This window comes from Perna viridis, chromosome 5 (genome assembly GCF_037379345.1).
Source record: "Perna viridis isolate PV_CMFRI_1.1 ecotype Kerala chromosome 5, ASM3737934v1, whole genome shotgun sequence".
Taxonomy (NCBI): domain Eukaryota; kingdom Metazoa; phylum Mollusca; class Bivalvia; order Mytilida; family Mytilidae; genus Perna; species Perna viridis.
The window spans coordinates 21837536-21862035 of record NC_142449.1 but is presented as its reverse complement, the minus strand read 5'-3'; the positions used below and the strand labels follow the sequence as shown (position 1 = coordinate 21862035).

Sequence of the window (24500 nt, the reverse complement as noted above, 5' to 3'; positions counted from 1 at the left end):
TCAATGTAGATTCCCATTCGCAGATGAAGTCATAGTTCATGAATATTCAAATCTGTGAAATTGTATATTTAACCACAATCTAACTTCAGTGAGGAAATGTGTGAAAATTTACACTTTACCGATTTTTGCTTTTCAATATCGAATATCAATAATGGGATAATTACTTAAGAAAAGTGAATAACCAACGTATGATCACGAAGGGCGAAGAACCCCTAGATTTAACGGGTGTGCGGAACTTCTATCCACGAGTTAAATCTTAATGTGTTATTTGCACGAGTGATTATATTTTGGTTATTCAATTATTCAATTAATAATCCTGTTTATTATATAGATTTTCTCCCTTATTATTTTTTTTTCATTTTCAACATAAAATTCAAACTTGTAAATGGCGGACTGATATACATGTTGTGATGTTTTAACGGAGAAAGTCCGTGACTGAAATTACCGAACTTATTTCACAGTGTGAATTATCGAATGGAAACATTAGGTAAATCACTTCTATCATATAATAAAGCTCTCTTCTTTTTATAGACTTATCTTTTTTCTTTAAAGCAACTAAAGATATTTTAATTCTAAATTTTTATTTTTATTTTTATTTATTTATTAATTAATTAATTATTTTTTTTTTGTCGGACGGCTTTACAATTTGCTATTTATTTTTTACACCAGAGACAATGGTAACTGTGTTATTTAATGAGTACCCGGGCGAATGTTTCTTAAAAAGTAGAGGAAGTTTACATTAGAGGTACATATGGATCATGCTCCTGGTTTTTAGTGGAGCCCAGACTGCTCATTTTTTTTTCTATACGAGTGTTATTTTGAATGATATGATATGAATGCAATATATTTTTTGTATATCTGTAATCATTTCATCAAACTGTAAATAACAATACTTAATTGATAAAGAAATAATTTTTCGTACCAATACTGAAAATTAAGAAAATTTAGGGTATAAAATTACCGAACTGATAAAATCTAGGCAATAGTCAAAAGAAAAGTAAAAAAGGGAAAGTCCGTATAAAAATGCAATATTGGGGTTAACCTTGAAAGTCGAAAACCACATTTAAGGTCATGATTGGTGGAAATGTTGAGCTTTTCCGGGTTTTATAGCGCGCTAAACCTTATCAATAACTGTGAAAGTACTTTTATTCGTGGGTACCAATTTTGGTGGAATAGGGAAGAAACACTAATTCGTGGATTCTTGAAATCGTGGTTTTGAGGTTTTTAATAAACACATCAAAGGGAAACTCCTTTTCGTTGGCCTACCCACGAATAATAGTACTATCATAGTATGAACGATTTAATTCTAAGTTATAAAAGAACATTCAATTATACAAGCATGATATTGTTTTACAAATATAAATTTCTCTGTTTCCTTTGTTTCATTAATATAATATTTTAATGATTTTTATAGACGCGTGAGGTGGTAACAGCTTTTGTGACGTTATACGGATGACACAGATGATCAGCTATTAGCACGTACTCTATTTGTGGGTAGACATCTTCCCTTAATTTATGTCAAAGGAAATTTACGGACAAATGGTGAGTTAAAACTTTATTATTACGATTTTTAAACCATAGATACAACTTGAAATACAATTTCCAAAGTTGACAATGAACTGAGCAAGGAGTCGTATTGCGTATTGTTCATGAGGAAAAAATGAACACTGAAAAGACTATTGACCGACAAATCTGACATCGTGACATTAAATTTACAACCCAAATGATGTTAACTTAAAACTTCCATTGCTTACCATACCTGTGTTCCTAGCCATTATGGTTTAAATGTTTTTCTTAATATATTTTGAAAGAGTAATCAAGGGTACCAAGGTTATAGCGGTAATCAATAGACAATTCAAGGGACAAAGACCAGACATGGAAAACAGACATACACAACAAAGAACATAAAGTAACTAAAATCATACATACAAAGTAACAAAAGTAAATGAGCAACTCGGACTCCACTAAAAACTGGGAGCATGGACCAGGTTCACCGGTAAGGTAAGCGTCCTCTGCTTTTCTAGAAACACCTGCCGAGTTGCTCATAAAAAGTCAAGTCCGGGGTAGACAAATGAGGAAAAGAAAACAATGACCCGTTGAATAAATCAGTTTTCATGGTGCAGATGGATACACCATAACGATCCACGAGTTCATGATGACGTCCATAAAATCTGTAGTGATGACTACAATCTTGTAGCAACATAACCCTGTTCCAGATGCTTATTTGTTAGAGTTCTAGCGCGATACAAAAAGTCTGCGTAGTTTCGGCAAGCTCTGGCATAACGTATGAGTTGTGATATGAACACTCCATACGCAGGAGCCGAAGGGATGTTGTCACAGATGATAAGAAAGTTGACAATTCTGAATGAAAAGTCATCACGTTTGTCGTAAAGTTTGGTCAATAGTTTTCCTTTATCATCGATTTCTAAGTGTAGGTCAAGATATGAGGCTGACTTCACAGTGTCTGTAGTATCCTTTATCTCAAGTTCTTTTGGGTAGATGCGATGTATCAAATCCCCGAAATTAGGATTGTTTAAAGATAATACGTCATCTATATAGCGGAAACTGAGATTGAAGAATCTAGCCAAATGATATTCTTTCTTTCGGATCAGATCAGTTATAAAGTCAGCCTCATAAGAGTGAAGGAATAGGTCAGCAAGTAAAGGAGCACAAGTCGTCCCCAATGGAATGCCCACCGTTTGTTGAAAAACACGTCCACCACACTGGACAAATATGTTGTCGATTAAAAATTCCAGAATTTTGTAAATATCTTCCTCTGTATATTTGGATGATGATTTGGAATTATTTCTTACAAAGTATGAGGAATCTCTACCAAGAACTATATATTTGTATCTAGGTGTACCATCTTTTTTGGAAAAACAACGATGTATAATGTTTTTAAGTCGGGATTTTAACTGAGTATGGGGAATAGAAGTATACAGTGTTAAAAAATCATAGGTTTTAATGCTATTATATTCAGATAATAGTCTTGAACTGATTGTCTCCAAAAGATCTTTCGAATTTTTCAGGATCCACATTGAATTAATACCACTACGGAAGTAACAAGTGTTGTGCTACTATGGTAAACTATTTTCAGTCCTAAATTGGTTCGGAAGGTCATTCTACAGATATGCTGCATCAGATTTGAAATGTGTTTGAGCTCTTAACTAATGATATATATTCAAGTTGTTTGAATACCTGAAATAGAACATTGGGAACATCTGTATGGATAAAGGGTTCTAACAAAATTACTGAACTGATAAAATCAAGGCAATAGTCAAAATGAATAGTCTAAAAGGAAAGTCCGTATAACAAATGGCAATATCAGGGCAAAGGCCTTAAAGTTGGATAAATAACATAACGGTTCTTACTTGGTACGGGTATTTCAAAATGAAAACTGAATTAAATCAGGTTTCATAGCGTGCTAAATCTCCATTACGGTAAATTATTTTCGGTATATTTCTTCCCAAATTAAGAGTATCAAATTGCTGCCAGTCAAATTCGGTAAAACCAGTAGTCAAAACAATACAGAAGATATGAGTAATATCAGCCCAGCTACGTCAGTATACATATAACTTTTATCTGTTGCATTTGATGAGACATATTAGATCACACAAGTGCCATTGGTATTGCTGAAAGCCATATGATAATATTTTACCCCAAAGGAAATCATGGAATTAGTTATCAAACGCTTTAGATAATTCCGTAACAACTGATGCAATTCTATTGATTTTTTTTTAATCAAGGGTTTAATCCGTAAACTTCATGTAGTCTAAGAAGTGTGGTCTGACATCCGTGGAGTCTTTTTTAAAGGATTAAGGATTAAATTAAAAATATAATGAAAAAAATCTGGAAGATGTAAGATTTTTGTTAAATTATCTGGTCTATAATTTGTCTTGGGTAAAATATCTCTCTTTTTATACAAGATAATTACTTAAGGTTCTTCCATTTTTCTGGAAAATGTTTATAATCTATTGACATTTTGAAAGGGAATTTCAATTTGAGTGTTCTATAGCTTTTGGGAATGAATACCATTTTCACCAGTAACCTGTTAACAATTAATCATAATCATTATCTTTACAGATATCAGAACAATTTTTCCAACATTGTATTTGACTCGATTCTTGGAGATGTATCTTTTAAATACAATTTTATATTGCGACTTCGATATTTGATGTAAAAATTTTATGTTAAAACTTTGATCGATCACGTATAATTTACACGATGATTCATGACGACGTTCCATTTTTTGAATAGCTAGATGTTTGCTTTCCTGTTCTAAAGAGACATGTGTTACATGAATTGATAATAAAATATAGATGTTTAGATACTAATTTGCTCACATCCAAACGTACAATATACAAATGTACCAACCGATCAATGTGACATTTGTCAGCAGAATGAAATGAAATTATTGTCATGAGTAGTGCATCTGTATGTGTGAGTGTATGAACTGTTTGTATGATCTCAAGGAATATTGAGAAAAGTTACTAGTACGTCTCATATTCTGCTCTGTTGAAGAAAAAAAATCCTATTATAAGATCTTATTGAAAATACTTTGTTTATGACTAAAGGTTTATAGACATGATGTTTTCAAAATATCCTCAATCTACCTAAGCCTGTACTGTCGGACTACTGATTATACCAACTTGGCTGGATGTCAGTTTGTATGGCAATATACCGGAAACAATTAACTGTAAAATAAGAAGGAGGTTGAACGCTCCATTAAACCTGATTTGTGACTGGTGGCAATTTTATGCTGCCTATTTGTGTTGAAATATATCGGAAATAATTAACCGTGCTGGAAGCGGAAGGTTAAAGAGTTAAGCATGCTTTAAAACCTAGCTGATCCCATTTTTCATTTTGAAATGCCTAAGCCAAGTCAGGACCATTGCGGTGGTTTCCAACTGTACGGTTTTTCCTCTGATATTGCTATTTCTTATGCGGACTTTCCTTTTCACTATTAATACCTAGATTGCATCAGTTCGATTATATTGTTATCAACCTTTCATTAACCATTCTCATCGGACCATTGCTTCCATCTTTTGTTGATAGCCTTGATATTGTTGTTGATATTGCCATCTTTTATGTATAATTTCGACATTTAACTATTACTCTTAAATTCGGTAATCGTGTTTATTCTCTATCTACTGCAATTCTAGTTTAAACAAGCTAAATTGAAAGTGAAATGATAAAACATACTTTGTCCCTGAATTACATTCTTTTGATTACCGCTAGAACCTTGATTCCCTTGATTACCCTTTCAAATGTATGAATTAAATATCTGAGTGAAGGGTGTTTCCAGGGAATTACGATATAAGGACAAACTAACGGTATATTGACTAGAAATAAATAAGGAAAAGTTATATGCCACGGAAAATGGCTCGGCCCATTGATTCTAAAATTCATTCTTAACGTCTATAAATATAATCGAACTGAACAGGATTTCATTTTGTCTAGGATACCCTTTTATAGGCTTATTAATAATTATTAAATTTTGGCTAAATGCTGTAATTTGATTAACTAATGCATTGAGGTTATTGCTCATGGACATAACGTTATATGGGACACGCCCCTTTTAATTGATCTAAACAAACACCTGTCCGCTAAAAAAATCCAATATCTTGTCTGACAATGTAATCGACATGTTCAAGGTAAAACAAAACTGATGAAACAAATAAAGCAAATATAACAGTTACATGTAAATAAAACCTAAAATTACATGTACATGTACATGTTTTCCCCTGGTGTACGTATTTATTAATGTTTAAGATATTTGAACTTATTTACCAGGAATGACTGTAATAAAAGTGTGTCCATTGATAAATAACCTTAACTTCTCAATGGACACAATTTTAATGACAGTCATTCCTTAAATGTCTTTGTATATCACGCTTATCATAATCTAATGTACAATTGAAGTAACTCACTCTGTGACATTTAAAGAAACAGTAAACATAACAAATTCTCAAAGTCGTTTCCGAAAAAAAAGCACAAGGTCAAGGAGTAATCAAAGGAACCAAGATTCTAGCGGAAATCAAAAGGTAATCAAGGGACAAAGATTAGTTACTTTATGTTCTTTGTCGTGTTTGTCTGGTCTTTGTCTCTGGATTACATTCTTTTGATTTCCGCTAGATTCTTGGTTCTCTTGATTACTCTTACATGGAAAACAGACATACACAAAAAAAAAAAAAACATGAAAAAATAACCGAAATAATACATACAAAGAAACAAAAGTAAACGAGCAACTCGGATTCCACTGAAAATAAGGAGTGTGAATCAGGTTCACCGGTAGGGCAAGCATTCTCTACTTTCCAGAATCATCCACCGAGTTACTCATAAGAAATCAACTGCAGGGTATACGAAAAAGGAAAGAAAAACTGTTGCACAAATCAATTTTCATGGTACAGATGGATACACCGTATCGATACACGAGTTCATGATGACGACCATAAAACTTCTGTAGTAATGACTTCAATATTGTAGCAACAATACTCTGTTCCATAAGCCAAATCGGAAGAAGTCTAACGCGGTACAAAAAACATCTGAATAGTTACGACAAGCTCTGACATAACGTATGAGTTGTGATATGAAAACTCCATACGCAGGTGCTGAAGGGATGTTGCCACAGATAATACGGAATGAAAAGACATCGTTTTTTTTCTTTTGTTGTGTTTTAAAACTACATGTAGCATGCTGTTGAAAATGAGTGAAAACGATCATTTCAAACTGTTACGAAGATAATAACTTAGACAGAAAAGAAAAAGTAATCAAGGGAATCGAGATTCTAGCAGGAAGCAAAAGAATGTAATCCAGGCTCAAAGATCAGACATGGAAAACAGACATACACAACAAAGGACATAAAGTAACTAAAATCATACATACAAAATAACAAAAGCAAAAGAGCAAATCGGACTCCACTAAAAACTGGCAGCATGGACCATGTTCAATGGTAAGGTAATCGTCCTCTGCTTTTCTAGAAACACCCGCCGACTTGCTCATAAAAAGCCAAGTCCGGGGTAGACGAAAGAAGAAAGGAAAACTATGACACCTTGAACAAATCAGTTTTCATCAAATGCTTAAATCATGTGATAAAATCTTATCATCCTCATTTCTTGTACTATCAAAATAACATATTAGACACTATATTCTGAGGATACTGAAAATAGCAATCATTCCACTACTATTACCAGCATAACTCAAACAGTACAACCGACTAATTAGGTTCGAACTATTTACAAGTTATCGAGCAAAATTATTAATTAAGAAATTTCAGTGTACCCATAATGCACAAGCAATTAAGTTATTTCTCAATATTTATTCAAAACGACCATACCAGAACACTTGCGTATTAAAAAGCATTTTTTTCTGAAATGGACTTTAAAAATATACACTATTATAGTTGAAAGCAACAAAGCAACCTTATTTTGAGATTTTAGACAAAAAGGGAAACATGCACAGCTATAAATGTCAACAATCCATTATTTTTCTCGTCAATGCATATATATATATTCCTTTCCGGGATGGGATTTAATAAATGGCTTCATTTCAAGTAAAAATGGTCGAACACATTCAAACAGTTCGTGTGATTTCAACACTGTAAAATTCATCACAAAATTAGGGGCAGATTATCGTCGTTTTACAATATATCCACATGTTATATATAAATTAAAGTTGAAATATACTTTTTTTCCTTTTCAGTGTATCCAAATCATATTCTTCATTTGTCTGTCAGGTCTATTAGAAAACGGAAGAGGTAAATAATGTTTTTTTTATTAATTAATTCTACTCCACTGTCCTCAAGAGTAATCAAGGGAACCAAGGTTATAGCGGACATGGAAAACAGACATACACAACAAAGAACATAAAGTAACTAAAATCATACATACAAAGTAACAAAAGTAAATGAGCAACTCGGACGCCACTAAAAACTGGGAGCATGGACCAGGTTCACCGGTAAGGTAAGCGTCCTCTGCTTTTCTAGAAACACCCGCCGAGTTGCTCATAAAAAGTCCGGGGTAGACAAACGAGGAAAGGAAAACTATGACCCGTTGAATACATCAGTTTTCATGGTGCTGATGGATACAACATAATGATCCACGAGTTCATGTTGACGACCATAAAACTTCTGTAGTGATGACTACAATCTTGTAGCAACATAACCCTGTTCCAGAAGCCTATTTGTTAGAGTTTTGTTAAAGCTATGTATATTAAATTTTACTGTTGGTAATATACAACACATCTGAGGCCGATTTATTGTCATTTTTTTTTGCGGAAAATCGTATTGTTTTTACCTTTGTTTAAATACAAATCAATAGAAAATTCCAGCGCTGCCAATTGAAAAAGTGATATGGGATGCAGGAAAAAAGCATAAAAAAAGAAACGATGTACTTTTGGTCTACATATGCCAGATTTTTATAGATCAATACACCTGTATTTTGGAGAAAATTTACTTTTACTTATAGTCTATAACATTAAAACCATTAAAAGAAAGATTAAGTTAATATATCATGGTTTTGGTTTTTTTATAGTTCGGTGTTCAATCACCAGCAGATCACTGAATCTGCAAACAATCTTCAATGTTTTTCTATGTTTCATTGATAATACAGAGTTATACTTTATTTAGTTGATTGAAAGTATACTGCTGTAATATATAGAAGCCAATATTTTGCATATACTTTAAACGAAACGTTTTCTTATTCGTCATTCGAGAGACTATTTTCTATTACACTTATAGATGTTCATCAAGCAAGGTTTCCATACCATCATTTTCATTAATTTAAAACTTAAAGATATGTTTGTAAATCCTACAGGACTGCAAAAATGAATGCTATACAAATCTCTATCCATACATGTAGTAACATTTCATTACTTGACCTACTTTTTAGCTGCAAATGTTGGTGAAGCATGTCCTAATGGTAATACCGACTGTGTGATTGAAAGTTCAGTTTGTACTGATGGCAACTGTATATGTGATTCAACACACTTCAAGAACTCCAGTACAGTGTGTACATTAAGTAAGAGCTAGATAATACCTCTTAATTAGTTTTATTTGTAGACACATTGATTCACCAATTTTTCGTTATTTTTTTATTTTTTGTTCTGTTAATATCCTATAGATTTATTTATTTGTTTGCATGAACCTAATTCTTACATTAAAACATTAAATATAAGAAAGAACGAAATGCAAATCACAAAAAAAGACACTCCGCATAAATTACAACCGTTATACACAGGGCAAATTAATCAGATTTGATATGAGGTCATGAGAATGTAGGAACAGATGTGTTTGCACATGGGCACAATTGGTATACCGACTAATTGTTGAAGAACATATCCGCCACACTGGACAAAGGTGGTCGATAAAAAATTATTTTTGATATCTTTTTATTCAGTAAATTTAGATGATGATTCAGTCTCAAATTTTAACAACATGTTTCTCAAGTACTTTATACATACACGTTCATCCATTTTTACGTTCGTTAATTACATAGAAGCGATGAATATGTCTGAGTGTATGAACATGAATGGCTCAAAATCTTTTTTTTCTTTAGAAAAGTGTCCTTTGGAATTAATTGTTTAACTTTTTAAGAAAACCAAGAGTGGATACTTAAGTCATTATTTCTTTCAAAAGAGGAATACACAATATAATAAAAATGATTGGAAATGTAGTACCTATTAACACGTATTTCAACTAAGCAGCCGGTTAATTTTGGTTGTGTAACTCTTACTATATGTTTATAAGCATGTGTTAAAAATACAAAAAAGTTCTTCCCTTCATTAAGAAAGTCAGTAATTATATTAAACATTGTGATACTTCTTCTTCTTTCTGCGGCCTTTCATTCATTAGTGTACTAAATGACGATCAATTTATTAGTGTACAATACATCGACTATATTATGTGTATGATTCTCTTTTACTTTGCTATTTATAAAATTAGAAAAGAATTTGAAGGAGTCTTGCGCCGATGGCATACCTAATCAATGTATGATTCCAAACACTGACTGCATTGAAGCTTCAACTACAGGAACATTCCAGTGCCTTTGTAAAGCAACACACTTCGAGAACAATGGAGCCTGTACCGAGAGTCAGTCTACAATTATAGTCAAAACGCATTTAGACTTCATTTTTTTTCTCTTTTAATGATAAAAAAACGAAACACAGTTTGATTTTCATATTTTACTTATTTTTTGTTTTTTATAAGCTCATACTCAAATTAATAGGTAATTATGGCTCCTTAAGGCATCTTGATTTAACTATGATTTAATTTAAATACCCGTTTTACCATATGATTAATGAAGATGAAACTTTACCTGCATACTTACGTTATACTGCATGCATATAGTGTAGCAACCTTTAGTCATTTTTGTTTACCTTGTGTTCTTCTCTATATAGAAGAAAAAAGGCAATTGCTTATAGCGTGGGAATAACTTATTTTTCTTTCCCTTCAACAGAAATAAATCTAAAAACTGCTTGTACCAAGGATAAAGAAGATCAGTGTAAGACAAACAATGCAGATTGTCTTAAAACATCAGTCCAAAACATTTATCAGTGTCAATGTAAATCTATGTATTATGAAAATTCTGGGGAATGCAATGACAGTAAGTCAGTGACCAACAACTTTTTTTTTTAAATATGTTACAACAAAAGAAATTTGCCATTATCAAATCGACGCATAATCTTCAACATTATATGCCATGAATATTTGAATATTACATTCCAAAGTTGTAATTATATTGTATATAAAGGAGGAGTCCGCATTTTCCTGTGGTTAACTTTTGCACGGAATTGCTTTAGTGTCGTTTCCCTGTAAATAATAAGTAGTTTAGTTTAAATTAGCTTTGTATAAACGAAAATACCGAATTTAATTGGACGTGTTGTAAGGACGTCTGTCGCACATGTATTCAATTTTAAAAAAAATCTAATTTGATACATAAATATGTTTCAGAAAAAGCTTATGATGAAAACTGTACTGCCGCAGAACAATGTATGGGTGACAATGTGGATTGTACAGCCGATACTAAAAAATGTGCATGTAAAGCAGAATTTTTCGCAGACTCAAATAATAATTATACTTGTACACAGAGTAAGTTAAAATTTGCACTAATTAATGTTGGATACTAATATATATAGATGCCATATTGAATGTTGATAAAGTTAAATACTTGCATACTATGAAAACATTTTGGTTAATGGGTTCAACTTTTATGAAGACTTGGAATGTTAGAAAAAAGTCTTTTTTTTTGCAACATAATGACGCCGCCTTTCGACGACAAAATGTTATATTTTCTTACAACTATGTCACTTATAATTGTCGAAAGGTTAAAAATGTGGCTTTTATCGAGAACAAAACATGGCCACGAGAAGTATATCTGCTAACAAGCATTACAGCTTACAGCCGGCTGCAAATATCAAGCGACTGAAGAGCCCCTTTCAAACAGAAGATTATGATTTTGTGGAATAATTTGTCATATATAAAAAAAATATTCAATAAATATATATTTGTTTCAGAGAAAGCTTATGATGAAAACTGTACGTCTGCAGTAGAATGTACTGGAGTGAATGTCGATTGTCCCACAGATACTAATAAGTGCGCATGTAAAGCAGATTTCTACGCTGACACAAATAAGAACAACATTTGTACACAAAGTAAGTTTAGATTATACATTGATCTGTTGGAAAATGATCAGGACAGTATTGTTTGATCGAAGATAGATTTATTACAATACATTTTTACTTTATGTAGCCACTATATATATGCAATACGGCAAATTTTGATCAATTTGATGAATAAAATCTTATAATTACGGGTCAGACAAGTCTGATACCCTCGGGGCCTCAGGTAATCGACCCAGTGGTTATTAGCTATTGTTTTTATGCCACAAGCCTGAATTTCCTGAACATACTTCGGTCAGTGTTTCATTTAAGTTTATACATTTAAGAGGTTTTTTTATCCGAAGAATGATTGAAAACTGTAATAGATGAAAAAATACTTTTTAATTTTTTTTAAAGTAGTAAAATGATCCTTATGATCAGCCTTACACAAGATTTAACTGTAAGAAAAAATATATCTATTTTATTGCTATTTTGAGTGAAAAATAACCATTTTTTCAGTATATGGCATAGATTGGTAGAACCATAGCGAACAGGGAAAATATTTTAAACGCTTGACTATTTAAATATTCTTATGGCCGAAAAACTTCAAATGAGCGATCCACGTCCTCTATGGCCTTCATTTTTCAAAAGAAATATATTTAATATAAAATATTTGTTTCAGAAAAATCGTTCGATGAAACATGTACTACTGCAGTTGAATGTAAGGGTGAGAATGTCGTGTGCATAGCAGATACTAAAAAGTGTGCATGTAAAGCAGATTTTTTCGCTGATACAGCTAATAACAACATTTGTACACCGAGTAAGTTTAGAATTTACATCGATTTATTTGTAGATGATCGTTATTGTATTGTTTCCAATGAAGTTTTATCTTAAATTGATTAATTTGGATTCCAAATTTAATCATTCTTATTATATATTGAATTCTTTACAGGTTCATAATTTTTTCTACCAATTAGATACTAAATTATGAATGTATCAATGGTATATACAACTATAATAGTTTCTTCCGGTTGACTAATAGATTATAACTATTTCGACTAATGGTATGTGGTGTACAAGTTTTTTTCTAAACAGTCTAAAAATTATTATTATTTCTTCCTGTTGTTTAAACGGTAATAATTATTTCAACCAACAGTCAACAGAGTCATAATTGATTCTACCAATTGCGTTAAATGTAATGACAATGTTATGGGGTTTACGGACTGGACTATCCTAGCATATCTCGCATAACTGCACTGACAGTTTTGTTAATGGTTACTATTATAATAGCAAACCAACGGATGTTGGTGTTGGTACCTCAATCAGAGTATGTCCTACTAGCAGCTAGGCTGCTGTATTGATGCTCTGGTCTACTCGCAGACCCCATGTAGGTCTGTGGCGTTTTCCCCCCATTCTAACCATCTAAGAGGTACGCCAACTAAATAGTGGTGTAATAAATTCTAATTCCTAATTCTAGCATTAGGTTATGGGTATGGTTATTCCTTCTAAAGGTATATGTAGTTATAAATGTTTCTACCAATAGATTTTGGAGGTAATATAATATTTCAGTTAATAATTTATAGGGTATTTCTTGTTTCTACCAATGGTATATTATGTAATAACGGGTTTACCTATATTTTATAAGGTTTTTTTTATTGTTTTCACCAATGACATAAAGTGTACTACTTGTGTCTTATCAACAGAGTATAGGGTTTTGATTTTTTCTACCAATTGGACATTATTTTACAAGTTTGTCTACTAATAGTATATAGAGTATTACATGTTAAAAATAGCCTTAGTGTAAAATATATGATATTTTTGCACATGCTTTTTGTAAGTTCATCTATTTTCATCTATATTTTCTTCTGAATAATAATATTTAATTTTAAGTAAGAATATGACTGTCCAGCTCCGTGATAAATACATTTGAGTAAATCCGTATTTTTATGGTGTCGGAACGTGTTGTACATAATTTATGTTGTTGATGATTGGAGTGCGTAAAAGATGGCGCTATAAAAAATAAAATCGAGAAGTTGAAAATAGTATTTCGTTGAATGCTAACTCGCTCTACAAGTTCCCCGAGTTGAAGCCAACTCGGTAACATGGTGGAGAACCTGAAAAACGATGTATTTTGGAGTATCAACTGTTTGTGATGATAGAAAAGTCATGGTAAACCTGGTCAAAGAAAAAAAACAAGAGGTACACCGGGTCGAAAACCACGTGTCATATTACATGTGAGATTGGTCTCATTGTAATAATAGGTATTGACTCATTTCATTTGTCGTTTTTGTAAGTGAGCTTCATATCACTGCATTGTGTAGATTTGGTAAATGTCAGCTGATAGTGACAGTGATTCAATTTTATCCGAAGATTTCGTACGATATAATGAGATTAATACAGAGCTTGCCAACGATGTGGATTGTTTGCTTAATCGTCAATCATCACCAATACATGATTATTCTGACTCCCCATTAAACCTCAGCGAAAATTCTAAAAATTCCAGAGACAGTGTCCCAAATTTGTTTGAAAATTTAGCACCATCCGAGCTCAGCGATGTTTTTGGAATTCATGAAAGTATTTCATCGCCCGAAACACTAAACCTATTGTTTGAAAATTTGGAAACACCTGAACACATCGACAGTTCTGGAACATATGAAAACACTTTATCTCCTGAGGCCCCAAACATAGTATTACACAACTACCATCATCAACCTTTAGCCCAACCCATTCATTTACCAATAAACAGTGTTTACAAAATGGAAAAAATAGCCACTTGCAGAAAATTTGATGGATACTCTCACAAAAGGAGCAAAAACTGAAGATATGCTGATATGGCTACAGCGAAATTTGGAAGCAGAATTTGAAGAGCTGTGTTCCGGACATCTAAATGTGTATATATGACTAGGGACATGTGATTTGACAAAGTTAAAACAAAATCAGTATCTAGAATTGAGAGCTGCTGGAAATGAACAGGTCACGCAAATGTGTGAAGCATACAGAAAAATTTATAAATTTCTGTCAGCGTACCCAACTGTAAAAATTGTATTTTTAGAAGTACCATTTTATTCGATGTATTTATGGAATATTTCCAGGAAACATCCGAATCCGGAACAATTTAGAAAAATGGACAAATTGTTAAAATTCAAGTTTCAATAAATTTATTCGTGAAACCAACCTGATGTTACGTGGAAATTCACCAAATTTTGGATTGGACTTGGAAAAAGTGCGTAAACGAGCACATAGCGCCCCCATTTATTCTCTGAATTTTGGTCTATACTTAGATGAAATTCATTCCCACCCTGATCTGGCTAGATTATGGCTTATAAGAATACTGACAAGAGTTATCAATGATTGTAAAAATGAAAATCTGCTATAAATTATCTACTCATCAGATTCATATCGTAGTATTATCCGTTTTCCGTAAATGCCTATACGTATCACTTGAAAGATTCATCATGCAGTGTCGTGATACAATGTGATATAAATTTGACATTAAATATGTTTGTGAGATTGATCTCATGGTCCTCTTTTTTTTCGTACTTTGTTTTCTACAATTATTACTGTTGAACAACTCTCCAGTGAATTAATGTTTATCCAGTATTGTATTTGAAAGAAAACACCATTAGCTGCAAACTTCTGAGATTTATCTCATAGTTTAGATAGTACTTTGATTTATGGAATATGCATATCTGTGAGATTTATCTCATAGTTTAGATCGGAATTTCTTATGGACTGTGCATACCTGTGAGATTTATCTCATGGTCGGTTTCGTTCCTATGAGACTTTTAAAATGCCTGTGTAATTTTGATAGTTATATATGGACAATTGCAGAAGTCATATGATTGGTAAACTGTTGATAATGTGGACTATTGCTTTAAGAACTTTAATTTTAATGCTTCATATTTTAAACATGTTGTTAATATTTTTTTTCTTTACGTTTCGACACCAAGTAATATCTTCATGTTAATTTGGAAATGGTTGAAAGTATTTCATGATGATTTTCTAAACAACGGTACATATATTTACAATTTTGAATATTCTTAACTTGTCTTGCAAATGCTTCAGAGCATTGTTTAATCTTTTCAAAATCTTACTAAATGAAAAGGTTTTTTTTCTATTTTACGATTAATTGGTTAAATCTGTGCCATTGGATTTATATTCTATCTGTCGAGATCATATTTGTAGTGAAGTTTTTTTAAGAAATATTTTCTAAGTGACATCTAAAGAGCTATAGGAATGATAAGCTTTTTTGTAGCATACAGAATATGTTTTAATCAATGTACGTGGTCAGAAATTGATAATCACAAATAACCTTATGTAGTAATGCTCCTAGTGTTGAATGTCTTTGAATGTTTTGTATGAATCTGACGCATTTTGGGCTGGTCTCAATTTAGGAAAAATGGTCAAAGGACTGGAATAAGGTCAAGAAACGAGTTCAAGGTGAGTATTTTTTGTTTTATAGGGCATCTAGCTGCTCATTTGCTTTTGAAACTTTGTATGTATGATTTTAGTTACTTTATGTTCTTTGTTGTGTATGTCCGTTTTCCATGTCTGGTCGGTCTTCGTCCCTGGATTCGTCCCTTTTGATTAACGCTATAACCTTGGTTTCCTTGATTATTCTTTCAAAACAAAAAAATCTATATAAAGGAAAATAATATATTTATATATGTTTCAGAAAAAGCTTATGGTGAAAACTGTACTGCTGCAGAAGAGTGTAGGGGTGAAAATGTCGTTTGCACAGACGGTACTAAAAAGTGCGCATGTAAAACAGACTTCTTTGCTGACACAAATAATAACAAAGTTTGTACACAGAGTAAGTTCAAAATATACAATGATATATTTGTGGGTGACCAGGGTGCAATGTTTAAAAAAAAGTTTCTGATGCCAAATTAATGGATTTTGATAACGAATGTCATAATTACTATTATATGTTGAATACCCTTTAGGTTTGTATCTACCAAAGCTATACAAGACTATGAACGTTTGTACAAATAATGCAGGGTGCATTATATAGGTACTCTTATGTGCAATGATTCGTTCACAAAACTGACATCATGTAAAAATTGAAAGTAGAAATTTGGTGGATATATTCATTAGTTAGGCATTTATACATAAACAGATGTTATATATATATGACGGTACACTAGTGATTCAAATTAATAAAGGTATCCGACAGATTCAATCCCCTGTCGTATTAGAATCTCTTCTTAGCATCAGCTGGCTGATTTTCTCGATTTTCGAAATACCTAATTTCGCATGGTCTTCCTAAACTATTAATGCGAGAAAATTAAATCGAAAAATTTGTTATTATTTTTACCTATTTCCAATCTTCACCACGCATGCTTTCCTCCTGGGCTAGTTTCTAAGTGCCTGATATTTTATAAAACATAGCATTTGGCTGTTAGCGATTGTCCGTTTTGTCCAAAATTAGGACTCTACGATTGGAAAACTTTCTCGTCCTGAAATACTTAAAATGTCTGCCATAAGATTTAACCACAAACAATCAACAAACAAGTTATCTTCCAATAATAAACCAATAAAATTTAATTATGAAAATAGTTGATTCCTGATATTCCGTTTAATACAAAAAATACCATAAGATATTTGTATTGACGATATTAATTAGTTGATCAATGAAATCAAATTCAGATTTCTATAAATACATCTGAACCGAGACACAAAATTATTCAAGTTAATCTCGAGTGGAAATTTATTTATCTGTTGGCGAGTTAGCCAAATGATGTTAGAGACTACGAGATTGTGAAATTGTGAAATGAAACCAACTGAACTGAAACGGACGATGTTTTAGTTAACAACTAAACTACACGTGGTGTCTGGTTATACAAAGTAGTAAACCGTTTGTGATTTTAAATGAAGTCTGATTTAATTTTTTTCTTCAGAAATTGCCTTAAATGAAAATTGTTCAATTGGACCAAATGATCAATGCAGTACAGAAAACGCAGAATGTAAAATGGACAGTTCGTCTACCACAAAATGCTTATGTAGTGCATATTTCTATGAGAATAGCGGCGCATGCGTGGAAAGTAAGTCTTTTGTAATTTTTAGGCATAGTCGTTATAAAGAGTAATCAAGGGAACCAAGGTTATAGCGGTAATCAAAAGAATGTAATCCAGGGACAAAGACCAGACATTTAAAACAGACATACACAACAAAGAACATAAAGTAACTAAAATCATACATACAAAGTAACAAAAGTAAATGAGCAACTTGGACTCCACTACAAACTGGGAACATGGACCAGGTGCACCGGTAGGGTAAGCGTCCTCTGCTAGAGGGTTATGTTAATTATCTCTGTAGTATTTATTTATGTATATATGATGTAATACTTGTACACAGGAAAAATTGCAACAGATGTTTTCAAATGCTTCAAAACATGGATTAAACTCGTGAAATGCATTTTTTGCACTGATCCAAATGAAAACATGTCTTTAAGGATTGAAATCTGTAATTTGGGAAACATTTGTTTTCTTATTAATAATTCAATGAAATATTATCAAATAATTATTTATTATTTTTTTTTAATAAAACGTATGTTTTTCGTAGTTTTCCAAAACACGTGTGAACACAGGAAAAACATATGTTGCAATTTTTCCTGTGTACGACTGTAACAAATAAAAAAGTTAAAATGATGACCAAGCTCAGGCCAACAAGCATTAACCTTGATGAAATTATTTAAGTGGTGTATATGTCATTGATAATGTGAGCTTTCTGTTAGATAGTGAATGTGAACAATACCCTCCAAAACCCACGAATCCATCACCTGTAGCTTTTGTTTGTTTGTTTGTTTTTGTTTGGTTGGTTTTTTTTGGGGGGGTGTCTTGTTTTCTTCATCTTCATTTTTTCATATTTAAATGTATTTTATATCATTCACTTATTTGTGTATGTAGTTCGTCTTTGTTTTCTGTTTTCACGTTCATGCCATGTACATCGAAATTGAACTATCTGAATTGTCCCATTGGCTCTTTCATGTTTCAAATTTTAGCTTTTTTTCTTTAAAAATCCACATGTTTTTTCACTTTAACATCCCTCATGTACTTGCATGCCTCCCCCAGATACTAATTTCTGAATTAAGTTTGTTTTCAACGAGTGTACCCCACATTACCTTTTTGCTGCTATCTACTATAATTTATCTCCTTTAACACAGTCATTACTTATGTCTATCTTATTTGATCTCCAATTACATGAATGTAATTTTTAAAAATCTGCATGTGTTTTACATGTAATTATAAATTAGTTGTGTAATGATCTTATTTTTTATTTCAGAAAAAAAGTTGGGAGACTCTTGTTCAAAAGGCCAATGTAATGATACTAATGCTGAATGTAGTACCACTGCACAATGTACATGTAAAGATACGTTTTATGACAAATCCTCTGTGTGTACTCAAAGTACGTTTGAATGTTATATATTCTTTCTTATACTTGCAAAAAATATAATAGAGAATTGTCTTTTAAGGAAAAGAACTAGCCGACGTCGTAGTAAACGTATTAGTTTTTCGTACCTTTACGTTTCTACATTTCATTACCTAATGATAACATATGAAAAGCGATTTTAATTTCAATTTCAAATAACTGTTCAACATTCAAACAGACAAAATCAAATTAAAACTTATATTAAGCCTTTTGGATTTTCTGTTGAAATGAAATTATGAAAATATTCTCAGAGTTCGTATGCACTAAAGAAAAGCAATTGCAGTACTTTGAAAAAAATAATAATATTAAAAAGAAATGTTTTTATAAGAATTTATTTTCGAAGATTTTAAAGCGCAGACAAGTTCAGCTTTTTACGCGATAACACATTTCATCGGAGTCGTATAATTGTAATTCACTGTCCGTAGAACTTAACTTTTAAATCAAAAGATTCATACCACAATAGGAGGTATTTGTATCGTTTTTATATATTTTTTTGTTTGTTTCTTTGTTTGTTTGTTTTTAGGGGAGGTCTGGCTTTCATCCATTTAATAACTAAAAGAAGCCAAAAACTTGCAAAGCAAGCATTTCAGAATATTTTACTTGTTAAGTTAAGTAAATTGGTCTATATAAAATTGTACTGCAAAGTTGCACACCACAAAATCAGACTGACATTGAGTTGTGGGTAATGACCTAACAATCAAACCCAAAAGTGATCAAAACATTTTTTTCCATATAGTAATAGTGTATCTCTTTTTAGTGGATCTCTTTTCAAAGAGTTATCGAGGAAACCAAGGTTCTAGCGGTAATCAAAAGAATGTAATCCATCGTCAAACTGCTTCACAAGGATTCATATCAGGAAGGAAAGGTTCTGTGGGTTTTAAGTCACATCTTTCGTTCTTGAGTTTTTATCATACTTTGTTTATCGAAATTTTGCAGTATAAAAAATCTCATAAAACAATAATTTATGATTCATACCGTCACTTGTACCTATTTCGGATAACTTATGCTGGCCCTGCTTGGATCTCGATCTCCATATTTTTATTTAGTACTGATGCTGCTGATGAGAGGGAACGCTCCTATATTTATAATGGATTTGTATTTTCGAAATTTGATTGATTTAAAGAATTAGGGCTTTGACTATTTAAAAATCAGAGATAAAATTAAGCATTTTCTGAAATTCCTTATCTCTAATTGTCTAATTGCAAATTCAAAGCTAACTGCTAACCTTTATTCTCATTCAGAAGGTTGTGCTGTTTTAAACATCACAATACCAAATATATATACACAATATATATATCTGCAAATCTGCAAATAATAGGTATTTTGTTAGCAATGTGTGTGAGGCTTTCTGCAATTGATACGATATTTGTCCATGAAATTGAACCTTGCAAACGTGTGACTCACATTTCAAAGCCTGTCCAGTATTTTAGTTATGTTGCAAATTGGTTTTGTTTTAGTAATGTCTACTTCGTAAGAACCTTTTCAGACCCTGATGATGTATCCATTGTATACTTAATCATCCCTCTATTTTGATGGATTTGAGTAGCGATTAAGTGGCCAGTCGCACATTCTATATGCATGTATTACATATAATTAGTCTTTTTATAAAGTCTGTACAGTGTGATTCTCTGGTGATTTTAATATATGAGTGTAACGTGGTATTATTTTTTTATGTCTACACAGAGGGTGGATATAATGGTTCCTGTACTACTGCTGTTACTGAGTCATGCCTGTATTCTCTGACATGCACCAATGACAAATGTGTCTGTGGTAATGCTAGTCTGTTTTTTGAAAGTACAACCAATAATTGTAAACAGAGTAAGTTGATGTTACGAATAAAACCGTGAAAGCAACAGAATATTATAGTTAAGTGTTGTTATATTAATGATGAATGTAAATCAAAGGACGAAGCTACAAATATTATTGGGTTTAGAAACGAAATTGTATATTTCGACTACTTTATCCAACCTTTCGCCTAAATATGGGTAACAACAAAATGACCGAATAAAAATCCGATCCATTATCAAGTCAAGTCCAAAATAAATCTGGCAAAATGTGTATTACACCACCGGAATAGTCCTGACTTGGTACAGCATTTCAAACGAAATGATGGCTTAAACTAGGTTTTACAGCGCGCTAAATCTTATTTTTCCATTGCGGCGTGAATATACCAGTGGTGATTAAATAGCATTTACATGCTTTTGCTTCATAATCGTCAGCACAAAGAACAATTTATCCCAAAAAAGCAATCATTACTCATTATTTTAGAAGTAATAGTTAGTACTTGCCCTAGTGTAGTGAAACATCTGTGAATTATAAACACCATATGCAGGTGATGAAAGTATATTGCTGCACAGATAAGGAAACTTTATAATATTAAAATTCAAGTCGTCTCTTTTATCATAAATCTTAGTGCTGAGTTGACCACTGTTGTGAAATTTAAGTACAATATTTCGCTTTTTGATTAAGTTGTGTCTGAGCATTTAAAAGACTTGCAACGACTAGACGTTTCACTATTTAAGATACAATGTCCATATATTTTATTCCACTTTTAAATTTAATAAACATATTTCTTTCCTCAGAAATTGCATTAAATGGCGGATGTAATACAAAGGATCAGAAACAATGTGTTGACCCCTTGGCTGTATGTAAAACACATGGTTCAGACGCGAAATGCTTGTGCAATGATGCCTCGTACGATAATTCGGGAAGTTGTAGTGCTAGTAAGTGCATCATGTAATCAACCAATAGATTCAAGCTGCTGTTTACTGGGTGATACATATGTGTAATGCACATGCAGAAACACATTTACATTTACAAAAAAATGTGATGTTGGTTAGCTTAAATTGGTTTAGCGGTACATATTCATACTTATCTATCTACAACAATAGAAAGTTGTGCTACCTTAAAAACATATGATTAAAAAGATGAAACACAAGTGAATCATAACAGACCGAGTATCATCACATGTTATTTCGTATTTTAATGAATCTTAAGTAAATTTAATACCTAAATTTTATGATACTGTATCTTAAACAAACAGGATGTCATCTTCTAATTTTTTGCTGTTTCAAGACGTATTTTAAGATCCTTATATGATATAACGTCGAAATTTTGTTCTTTATTATAGATGTTATACCCGATCATTTTATCATTACAATTATTTCTATTGAAGGAATAAAGCATGACAATATATGCACTGAAAGTGGACATGTTAATCAGTGTGTTGAAAATGCCATGTGTACCGAGAATGGTAGTGAATTTAAGTGTAAATGTAAAAATGGGAATAATATGGATGGAACGTGTAAGTTATGTTGCTTGTCTTGGAATTTCTTCAGGTTTTGTATTAAATGCGCAGTTACGTTACTGAATACATTTTAATTTACAAAATTTAGAAAGAGCTGTATATTCCTTACCTATTATTTTTTAACTTTGATAGCAAGTAGAATTCTTAAATATGTGTTAGTAGCTTAAAACGACATTTTTTATCTCAGCGATTCAGGGCCGGATCCAGGCACTTTGAGGAAGGAAGGGTTGCCAGCCGAGGTTCCTCAGAAAAGGGGGTGCTAGGATATTATTTGCCAGTTTTTGTTACTTTTACACACGAAAATGACAAATTTTCGTTAAAATGAATCCGTCACTATCGATTTGTGTTTACAACTTATTTGTACTCTTTCTTTTGTTTCAGGTAATGGTGGTCTCATGCTGGTAGGAAGCCTTTTTTGTGTGGCATCAGTTTTCTTTTTTTCTAAATTGTTGTCTTGAATTGAACAGTGTTTTATTTTTTCATGTTGGGAATGAAGTCAAAAGATCATGTGACTCGTGACTTCTAGTTTCATCGATGGTGCTATAAAAATGCTCTTCTTTGTTACCATGTCATGCAGTTTAATTCAAAACAGAACTTGCTCATCCTGTGATCACGTTTGTTACATGTGTTTGATTATTATTATCATTATTTTTATTTTTTGTATTTGTTGTGGGACAAACTGAAATACTTAATCTTTATCGATCTCTTTGTTATAACAGGACCCTTACCTTTATTTACTTTACCCATTCCTATTGTTTACATTAAAAAGCGTATGATAATCAAAGGGCAGTAAAGCTGTAAATGGATATGTTTTGTCATGCAACAATAATGCAGTGGTCATTTTAAAAAATTCATTCTTTACATTGTATCTTTTCTATAATAAGCGGTCAATTCTGCCAAATCATTTCATCCTTGTTTTGAACAACAAGGTCAAATTAAGCTACATGTCAGGAGCAGTTAGTGCCTCCTTGTAAAGTCACAAAGTCAAAACGGGACGACTATGTAGCTCCGTAAAACCTAAAAAAACTTTATAATTATACGTCATAATATATTGTATTTAACAATCAAATATCATCCTTCAGTTTATTTACCAATAATTAAGAAATATGGACCATATTCAACTTGTGTTTTCAATAAAATGCAATTTGAAGAATCAACCTACTGGACTGCTTCATGATGATTTTCCCACTGAAAAAAAATATTGAACTATTTGAAAAAAAATCGATTTCACAACCGCTTTTGTAAACCCAAAACCCAAACCTCATACATATATATATATAGTTAATTCCTCTATACCCTAACTAAGTCAGGAAATAGCATGACAGACAACCTCTAGCACTGTTGGAGTAATATATAGACCATCCGCTTAGGCCTAAAAATGTTTCCGGTCACCCTACCGACCCTCCTTCAGACCCCTACCCAAAAGTTTTTATTTGATTTTGAAAAAAAATAATCAAAAAGTCTGCTGATCGTTTTTCAGAGAAAAAGAAGAAAATAAGGCCAAAAGATGTTTTTTTTTTGTCTATCCTAGATGGAAAAAACAAAAGGTTAGAAATACTGGTTATTTATATTTAGAATCGATTGTAAACACTATTACATTACTACTGTGTAACTACTTTCTCGTCATTTAATTACATGGATTGATTCATCACACATTTTTGATAATTAGTTACAATTGAATAATATTAAACACAACAGAATAGTAAAAACTATGAAACTATCAATTTTATATATATAAATTTGAAACTAACTAATATATAAACATAAATGCACTGAATCTTTCAAAACTTCCTTTTATCAACAAGGCGTAATCACCCATAAAACAATTGTATTTTACCATTCTGATTTTTTTTTTCATTAAATGGTCTTTACCAATGCCAATGTGAGTTATACTCTTTTTTTACTTGAACCATATGACTCCTTATTTGCTGACAGATACCAATAACTACTCCATAGTCAAGCTATAACATAGGGGTGAAGTTTATACACGTATACACCATAATATTGTTCTCTGTTTGTCATGTTTAACTTTGATATCAAGACATCAGACATTTAAATACTGCCCGACACTTTGTTGAGGACAAAATACACCTGATATAGAATACTCTGGAGATACCAATAAAGCAAAAATATCATATGTACCAGAAAAAATGATATAATACGGCCA

General features: G+C 32.0%; 1 protein-coding gene across 4 annotated transcripts; it reads left to right on the top strand.

Moving 5' to 3' along the window:
* The first annotated feature begins 1417 nt into the window (after positions 1-1417).
* LOC148616506 (uncharacterized) lies at positions 1418-24214 on the top strand. 4 transcript variants are annotated; one of them, XM_088583609.1, is made up of 15 exons: positions 1418-1542; positions 7702-7756; positions 8889-9017; positions 9941-10087; positions 10455-10601; positions 10949-11086; positions 11512-11649; positions 12278-12415; positions 16271-16408; positions 17496-17639; positions 18880-19002; positions 20710-20844; positions 21609-21749; positions 22202-22330; positions 22715-24214. In XM_088583609.1, the coding sequence occupies exons 1-15, from the start codon at positions 1516-1518 to the stop codon at positions 22789-22791; spliced, it is 1806 nt and encodes a 601-aa protein (XP_088439735.1). In that variant the 5' UTR covers positions 1418-1515; the 3' UTR covers positions 22792-24214. The 4 variants fall into 4 exon arrangements, with proteins under 4 accessions (XP_088439735.1, XP_088439737.1, XP_088439736.1 ...); XM_088583611.1 differs by lacking the exon at positions 9941-10087; XM_088583610.1 differs by lacking the exon at positions 10455-10601.
* Positions 24215-24500: the final 286 nt, after the last annotated feature.

Excerpts from the sequence above, each read along its gene's own strand:
- LOC148616506 (XM_088583609.1), top strand. The coding sequence starts at position 1,516 with ATGTCAAAGGAAATTTACGGACAAATG. Across the intron at positions 11,650-12,277 it reads GAACAACATTTGTACACAAA|AAAAATCGTTCGATGAAACA; the intron begins GTAAGTTTAGAT and ends TATTTGTTTCAG. Across the intron at positions 22,331-22,714 it reads GAATAATATGGATGGAACGT|GTAATGGTGGTCTCATGCTG; the intron begins GTAAGTTATGTT and ends CTTTTGTTTCAG.